General features: G+C 42.8%; 1 protein-coding gene across 1 annotated transcript; it reads right to left on the reverse strand.

The window, feature by feature from the left end:
- Window positions 1-2,006: 2,006 nt before the first annotated feature.
- Window positions 2,007-6,349, reverse strand: LOC124688496 (protein DCL, chloroplastic-like). Its single transcript, XM_047222166.1, has 3 exons — window positions 5,869-6,349; window positions 3,024-3,138; window positions 2,007-2,553 (listed from the first exon to the last, which is right to left on the reverse strand). Exons 1-3 carry the CDS (start codon window positions 6,261-6,263, stop codon window positions 2,380-2,382), a joined length of 684 nt encoding a protein of 227 aa, XP_047078122.1. The 5' UTR covers window positions 6,264-6,349; the 3' UTR covers window positions 2,007-2,379.
- Between the last annotated feature and the right edge of the window lie 2,682 nt (window positions 6,350-9,031).

Consider the following 9,031-nt stretch of genomic DNA (forward strand, 5'->3'; position numbering starts at 1 on the left):
GTTGGAGCACCATTCGGCAACTGGATGGGTCTATCTGGAAACATTTAGTACGAGGGAAAAAACCATTGGCACCAGAACTAGAGATAATAAAGTATCACATGGTAAAACATCCGTTGTGATTTATTTGAAATATATGAGCAAAGTTTTGTAACTAGGAATGCATACATGAATATAATACTGCACCATATGTATGCTTGTGTGAATACAAAACACCATTTACAACCAGAAATTTAGTTGACTCGGCATTACCAATACTTAAATATCGTGCATACGAACAAAACCATGGAACCAGCCTCAGAATGTCAGAAAGCCTCGGCAGGAAAAAAGATCGTGAGAATGTCGGACGAAATTAAAAAGATCACCAAGAAAAAGGCCGGGGCGCGCTGCGTCGTGCCGAACGGCGAATCACGTTTGTTCCGGCCGCAGTACGCAAAGGGCGCCCTTCCACCCATCGCCAAAATATCCAAAGCCATCAGCGTGATCTGGCTGACGCCCAAGGGGCAACAGAGGGGCAGTACGGTCATTTCCCTTGCATGCGCGCGGCTAACATGTGCGGGAGCTGACTGGAGAAGCAGGAGATTAGTTTATGGTGAAGATGCCAATCAGATCGCGACGGCATAAAACCACGGCGATTTGCTTACATAAACAAAACGGCCACGGAGATGGAGCGAGCAGAGTCTGGTCTAGATGTACCAGCGAACTCGAAGGAGAAAGTGGCCCGTCGGACGTCCTAAGGGCCGGCCAAGCCGCCGTCGGTACACGGGGGTCCGGCACCAGACGTACCAACGCTTCCTTCTCTCCTTGGTCAAAAGCGAGACGATTACCAAACAAACTGACATGCACTTTTATGTCTTAACTAGAAGTCCGAACCGATAAAAAAAGCTAATGCAATCAGTGTAGAGAATATGTCAGTGCAATCTACTTATACACTTAAACATGTTTTCATGGATAATAGTTTGTGAAATTAGAGCTGAGATTGTAAGCCCCCAAGCACCGGTGATCCTGTTATTGAATAAAACAAAAATCATATTATATTTACGAGTTTCCAAGAAATTCAAATTTTTATGCAGCCAATAACGCGTATCCCACGAACATGAAAAATGTCAATTTTAAATACTTTGTATTCCGAGCTACGCAGAAAATGGGAAATGTATGGATCCGGGTATGCATATTTTCAAATCTCACAATTTTATCAGATTGGCCGCTTTTGTGTAGCCCACAGTACGAAGAGTTTAGCTTCGCAGTTTGTGCATGCTGGTAGGTACATCATTGACCAGGTCTAGATTTGTTTGTAGATTCTTTCGAAACTTATAAATACGACTTTTTACTTTTTAAAAATGAAGGGGTCACTGGGTTTGAGGAGCCAAAGCCACTTTTAGGTGAAATCACGGTATCTGTATCCTATTGGTTACTCTGTTAATTGGCTACATGAGAGTGCAACGGCAAGGCAGAGATGGTACTATCATAATTCATACCCTAGCTCAAGTCCGTTCATTCATGGAGGCAACAAGGCTGTCAGCGTCCGCACGTTTGAAGCCACACGCCACGCCCTTGTCCTTTGGCGCGTGTGCAAGGGCGATTTTCCTATCTATCCTGATGATGGTGCAGAGGGACAGCAAGCGCCTTTTGGACGACACCAACCTCCCAGGCCGGGGCATCTCGTCCACGCGAGCCTCTGTTGGTTGCAGCCTGTAGCTAGAGACCAAGCAGACACATTCGTTTTGACGACTAGAAGCAGCAAGATTATTTTTCTCACAGAAAGTACCACGTTGACATTTTTCAATTTTAACATTTGGGAGGTATCCTTGCTGGAACAACACATTAGGTCGAAATGAAATGAGCCGTCAACATGGCCAATTACTCTGTCAGCTACACATTTCAGCTGGAACAAACGTGACATGGTAGGGCTTCACATGGGGTAGTAGAGAAACATAGCCAGTTGCAAAGGTATACTCGGCAGACATATATCATCACCCAAATGCAATTCAAGTAGCAAGACAAGAGACTGCTTCAAAACAGAATCACACTATGTAGCGCTCGATCGCAAAGATCGTCAAGTTGGAAAAAACAATACTGATTGTCACTTGAAATGTGGCCCTTGGTAGCCTCACATCTGGTTGGATCCGTGACAAGGGATGGAAAAGAGCAGCATCTCAAGTCACGGATAAATCAAATCCATATCTTGTGTGGTCTTCAGAAGACTGGTAAAGGGCATATACGCTGCTAACAATAAGCTTAATACTACTAAACAGAGCACTCAAGGCTCATCTGCAACCTATCGTTCCACATGAACTTGGACAAATGCAAAATCACATGATGATATTAAGGCATGTGGACCAAATCAAAATATTACACGGAACAATCGTACGAGCTGCTATTTCAGTAATCCTGCCTCCTGCGGAAATGTCTGAGAATGAAACTGTCTGCATACAAGGGGTACTTTTCTCGTATTAGGCCTTTGATGCACTTCCAGAAGGAAAAATCAACTTGCTCGCCGTCCGTCCTAACTATGAACAAACATCTTGAATTCTCGAATTCTGGATGCAACCCTAGCTGGAAAACATAGTACTAAATGTTAGTTCCCAGGTGGAGCGGATCATAACCATGTTTGACTCGGGGAAGAAATATTCGACTCAGAGCTAGGCAATCTGGTACACCGTCCAAAAGTCAGATTGAACACATACAGTTTGTCATAAAAAAAAGGAGGTTGTTATCAGGACAGATAAAATAATCATTCTGAAGTTTGCCAGCAACATGAGACTGTATCACCTTGACACATCAGGACAACAGAATATCAAACTACAAATAGAAATAACGAATTGGGAGGTTGTTGTCAGGAGATAAAATAACAATTCCGAAGTTTGCTGGCAACATGAGACTATCACCTTAACACATCAGGACAACAGAATGTTAAACTACAACTACATATCTTCAGTGTACAGGCTCATTACTTCCTATGCTCGATATTTTGCAAAGACAGTAACTTCAGCAATTTAGTTTCTTCATTTGTTCAGATTACGTACCGTGATGTAGTCAATACCACATCCAATTTTCTTCTCATATTGTGGATGATATGGCAGCAATCGTTCAAGAATGGCTTTTTCATGTTCAGGAGTCAGCCGATCACCACTTGAGTACCTGCCACATTTTCAATATTACTTCCTCTGTTAGTCAAAACATAACTTACAGTTTCAGGTTTCCTGCTACAAAAAAAACGAACACAATAGTCCTTTTTTTTTAGAATAACACAATAGAGTCTGACTAGATCAAAGAAAAGCTAAGAAAATTATAGTATCCTATGTCTTTTATAGAGCCATGTTTCAACTGGAGTTTACTGATCGTTGCAAGACCATGGAACCACTTGACACACTTTAATGCCTTATAATATTATAATTAATGGTACAATGACAATCGGTGAGAAGCCATAATAAATAATAGAAGAAAGTCCACTTTTGGTCCTTGAATTCTACTGAAAGTTCACTTTTGATCCTAGAACTTCCGTTTGGTTCAAAATGAACCTCGAACTCTCAGAATCATTCACTTTTAGTCCTTATCCTAGTTGAGCTAGGCAAATATCTGCCATAGGTGGCCAAAAACTAAGGGAACGGTGCAAGGGTAGAGAGGCGAGACGATGCTGATAGGCAAGCAAGCGGGCCTTTGTGGTGCAATGCTTCAAGTGAATTGGAAGAGAGAGAAATGAAGCAAGAGACTGATTCAAGGACCCAAGAGTTTCATTGTTTTTTGCATTAAGACGTTGGGTTCGACATCTCAGCTGGCTTGCGCTTGGCCTGGTACTCTGGTTCTAAACAAAGTCGGTTGGTTCACTATTTCTTCTTTCCACGTCAGCGATTTGCTCAACTCAACCGAAAAGGGATGCGCCTGGTCTGGTTCTAAACCAATTCGGTTGGTTCACTATTTCTTCTTTCCACGTCAGCGATTTGCTCAACTCAACCGAAAAGGGATGAATTGTAAACTATTCTGAGAGTTCAAGGTCCGCTCTAAACTAAAAATAATTTCTTGGGACCAAAAGTGTACTTTCCCAAGAGTTCAAGGACAAGAAGTGGACTTTCTTCTAAATAATACCAAATATTCTAAAGAACAACAACATTTCTTATTTTTTACAGTAGTGCATTTCCGACTAACAAACTCCAATTCAAAAAAGAAGTACCATACTGACATCATTAAATTGGTTATGCTAATCACAAGAAGCACTAAATATGTGCATCATGCTCGTTTTAATTGCATGCAAAGACTTCTATAGCAGGTGAAAAAATTCTCAGCACGCCCTGTTTTGCACAGTGCTTGTATCAAAGCTTTGTCATGTTTCATTTTTAAGGCTGATGGAAACCGGAAGGCATAACCCACATGATAAACATAATGTGAAACAAGGCAGACATAATATTCCTGTTATTTGCTAGTCATTGGGCGGATATATGATATAAACATAACATTCTAGTTGGTTATCTGCATCACTCCAAGTCATGGAAGCACATGACACCATTCTGTGTGTGTAAATTAATTGGCTTGGTTTACGGTTGTATTACAGGCAGCCTAGCCCTTATGTCTCCCAGCAAGGAAGCAACACCTTCAGACTATTAGTGTTGGTACTTAAGATTTGTAAAATGCTTCAACCTTTCCCGGAACCAAGATGTAACATAATTTTGCTAGCATGTATATGTTGAAAAAAAAATTGATCAGGGAATCAGTGATAAGATTTGAACATGTTAAGAGCAGATGAATATGCATTAATGAAAAACAAATTTTGTGTTTGTCAGTCTGTCCAAGTTATCCATTGTATTCCTCCCTAGTTTGCAAAAAAAGTTGAACAAACTGTGCAAACCCAGCAGAGTAATCCGCAATTCATAGCAGGCTTAGACTAGAACAATGTCAAGCCTGCACTATCAGCCATTTTCGTGGCAACCATAGTGCAGGTAGACTTGGACTTTTGCTTCAGTGTCCCCCCTCAAACTTTGGCCCATGTGGAGAGCCAGGATCTCCTGATACCCCTTCAACTTTGGTGGTGGTGGTGGGGGTGCAACACCGGACACCCCATAGACTTGAAGACTACAGTCGGGCAGCAGTGATCAGGGTGATGGACCATTGTGGGCGCAAGAGATCACTGGCCAGGTGCTAGAGCTGGGTGTGGTGTATATGGACAGAGGGTTAGCCTGTAAGCCAACGTGCGTGAGACGTTATATGGGGCTGACCTCAATGTTTGTCTATCGGATGATGAAATGAAACTCTGAACTCTCACCATGCTCTCTGAACTCTCATCCTTTTTTTTCCAAAGCCTTCATTCCCCACATGCTCTCTCAACTCTCATCCTTTTTTTCCAAAGCCTTCATTCCCTACATGCATGAATTCTGATCCAACCGATTCGGATATAAAAACTTTCTCAACCAACCAATTGTCCAATTAAACCATTACAATCAACCAATCCACTGTGTAGCACATCTTCCCTCGATACAAGGCGAATGTTCTGTCCGATGCCAAACTAGTGTTGCAGACTTACGGTCATTATCCGTCTTGACCTTAGTCCTACTATACAGTAGTCCTAGAGTTAGCCGGTCAAAATTATGCTTAAACATTCAGATTATACATTTGTGTGATCTAGCTATTCACATTCTATGCGTGACAAGTTCAGCTCGCACGCCATCTGTTTGATAAATTGCATCAGGTCGTGGCAGTACATTCATCATGTTGTGACAATACATTAAGAGAAGGAATTTATCCCCATGCATGACCAATGATGCACTGGTGATGCCATACCAAGAGTCTGAGACTAATGTTGTTTGAAATTTCAGCAATAACGACTGAAATTAGGATGATCAACCATATAGAAATGGGTGAAGAGGAAAAGATGCCTACTTGCCGGAGTGGAGTATCATCCGCACGAAGCCAACGAGCGGCACGGTGTCCTCGAGGATGAGGTCCTCCCAGTCCACCCACTCCCTCTCCGCGCCCCTCCTCCTGCCCTCATCCGGCGCCTCGTCCTCCACCGGGGAACCCAACGAGGCGTCCGCGTCGCTCTCCTGCTCGTCCGCGGCCGCCGTGGCGGCGGCCGGACGCCGCAGGATGGCCGCCGAATCGGGCGGCGCCGCGCCCTGTCCGCCCGACCTCACGGCCACCCCGCGGGCGCGGGCGGCGCGGCTCAGGATGAGGGAGGCGGAGACGAGGCCGGTGAAGCCGGGGAGGACGAGGCGCAGGCAGGAGACGGCGGGCGCGGACATGGGGTGCGCCGCGGCCGGCGAGGGGAAGTGCATGTGCGGCGAGGCGATGAAAGCGGGATTCTTTGGTGGCTTCGGGCGTCACGGCATGGTACGGGCGCGCCGTGCCACGAGTCGCGGCCTCGCGCTGCGCGCGCGGCGGCCGGTGCCGGTGCCGGGGGAGGGAGTGGGCCGGAGGGCGCGCGGTGTTGGTCGGGGTTTTCGCCACCGGCGGGAGGGTGGGCTTGCGTCGGGTGGGTGTGGCTGGGAAGTGAGCTGCGATGGTGCATGGAGGAGTGGATAGGTCTCTCGCCGCTCTGTGCCGGGCTTTCGGCCTCGTTGGCGTTTTCGTTTTCTCGAGTTCCATGCTCCATCCTGCGGTTCTGGTTCCTGTCCTCTGCTGCCTGCTGGCCTCGTGGCCGAAAAATATACCGTGAAAGACCAACTTATTATGCTCAAAAATAGTGCAAATCAAATAAAATTACTTTTCATACCTCCATTTTAAAGTTGAGAACTTATTTTAGAATGGAGGAAGTAGCTAAACAAAGTCTTGATCATCTCTAAGATGAACCGGACAAAAGGTGCAACCTCTTTCAAACCAAAGAAATAATCAATGGATGGTCCATCAAGGCGCTCGTAGATGGAGAAAATTGTCGCGACTTAGCAAGTTAAGAACTTTGCTCCAAGATCAAGTTTAAGAGATACCCTCACAAGTCACTTTCAAGTGCAATGGATGAGTGATTGCGGATACAAATCCAACACGCTGTTGATGTAACCTTTGAGATTGGAGCCAATGAATTCGTGGTAGAATGTGATATTGGCCATATGACGGTTTGCCACCACTTCTTGGGAGGACCATCACAAGACTGACAAGCATCCATGACGGCCGCATCAATTATTATACTTTCAAGTGGAACAACATGAAGTACATCCTTCGTCCCATGACGCCAAGTGAAATTATTGTTGGCAATGCACAAAACATGGCTGGGGCACAAGAAGAGATAAACCTTTCGATGAGTAAGAACCACACAACTAAAATGGTTAAAAAAATGAAGAGTGAATCGAGATGTTAATTTAGTGATGCTAGCCACCAAATCCGAGATGAAGGAAGTGAGGATTGAGCCATCATTATTTGTTTTCTTGTATTGTACACAGATAAAGTTTCTATGACTAACAACTACCCCACACTTCCTAGTACTTTGGACGAACTTGAGGATATATCTCCCCAGGGGATCTCCTCCTCGATTTTCGTCCACTACGTGATATTGAGCACCGGATCGACCTCATCCTGGGAGCTAACCTTCCAAGCCGTCCCTACCACACCAACCCTAAGACAACCAATGGGGTCTAACTTCAAGTACATAAGATACTTCACAAGAGTTTTAGTTGTGAAAGTTTGAGTCCATGTTTCGGCACTATCATTCTTGTTCCAAAGCAGGATAATTCTTTGTGTATCTATGTTGACCGCATGGAATCAATAATATCACGGTTAGGTATCATCACCCTGTTTGAAAAATGTGTGTGATGAGTTGAGTGACGCTGCAATGTTTTCTAAAATTGACTTTAGAAGTGGATTTCATCAAATTAGAACGAGTGTAGGATATTAATTGAAAACCACTTTGAAAATCAAATTCGATCTTTGCCTTTTGGTTTGCCCAATGATCATAGGACTTTTATGCGGTGAATCATGTTTGAGAAGTTCCATTTGAAAGTTTGTGTGGTTTACTTTGATAATATTCTTATCTATAATAAAATATTGAGGTTAATGCTGAACATGTTAAGAGATATCTTCATATAATTATGAATGGAAATTTATAAGCTAATCGGGAGAAATACAAACTCTGCACGCAATTTTTTCTTGGATTCTTTTGTATCCTCTCATGAGAGTGAAGCTAATCCAAAATTAAATAGATTAATATGTAGCCAAATCATACTAATTTTAATCTACTTAGAAGTTTCCATAAATATTTGAAATGTTGTTCGTCGCTTTGTTAATTTTGTGACATTGCTTCACCTTTGACTGAATTAACAAATGTGGGTTTTATGTGGGAGAGACCTAAAATAATCTACTCTTAACTTGTGATCTTTAGATTGACATACAATAGAGTATTGAACCCAACTGTTGTTTCTTACCACTTTGTTCTCCTACAACATAAGTCTAGTCCTAAAATAATCTACCCTTAACATGTCATATTTATGAATTCACGACAAGTATGTATGCATAATTTCTATGTACATTGATGTTTTATGTTATACTGTGAATGTTTCTTTTTCATCTAAACTTTACAACAGGGTTCCACTGTCACCAAGATAACGAAAGAACATGATCTTAGCATTTACGTAGGCAATCCAAATAAAATTTAACAAGTCTTAGCGTCCATCTACGGGATGCTAACACTAATAAGGGATAGGGAGAGAGCCACTAAATGTAGAAAACTTGAACTAAGAAATAAGAATTATTACGACATCGCCCATGGCTGCCCAATTATTATTTTGAAGACTATTTATAAGATAATTCTGTAATTTGGTTTGTGTTGGAGATATGCCCAAGAGGCAATAATAAAGTGGTTATTATAATATCTTTGTGTTTATGATAAATGTTTATATACCATGCTATAATTGTATTAACCGAAACATTGATACATGTGTGTTATGTAAACAACAAGGAGTCCCTAGTAAGCCTCTTGTATAACTAGCTTGTTGATTAATAGATGATCATGGTTTCGTGATCATGAACATTGGATGTTATTAATAACAAGGTTATGTCATTAGTTGAATGATATAATGGACACACACCCAAATGAGCGTAGCATAAGATCAAGTCA

Source organism: Lolium rigidum, chromosome 2 (genome assembly GCF_022539505.1).
Source record: "Lolium rigidum isolate FL_2022 chromosome 2, APGP_CSIRO_Lrig_0.1, whole genome shotgun sequence".
In the NCBI taxonomy this organism is placed as follows: domain Eukaryota; kingdom Viridiplantae; phylum Streptophyta; class Magnoliopsida; order Poales; family Poaceae; genus Lolium; species Lolium rigidum.

What these genes read in the sequence shown, in the direction of transcription:
- LOC124688496 (XM_047222166.1), bottom strand. Translation starts at nt 6,263, where the DNA reads ATGCACTTCCCCTCGCCGGCCGCGGCGCACCCCATGTCCGCGCCCGCC. An exon ending in ATGATACTCCACTCCGGCAA is followed by an intron (nt 3,139 to 5,868) that starts GTAGGCATCTTT and finishes AAAATGTGGCAG; the next exon opens with GTACTCAAGTGGTGATCGGC. An exon ending in GTGGTATTGACTACATCACG is followed by an intron (nt 2,554 to 3,023) that starts GTACGTAATCTG and finishes TATGTTTTCCAG; the next exon opens with CTAGGGTTGCATCCAGAATT.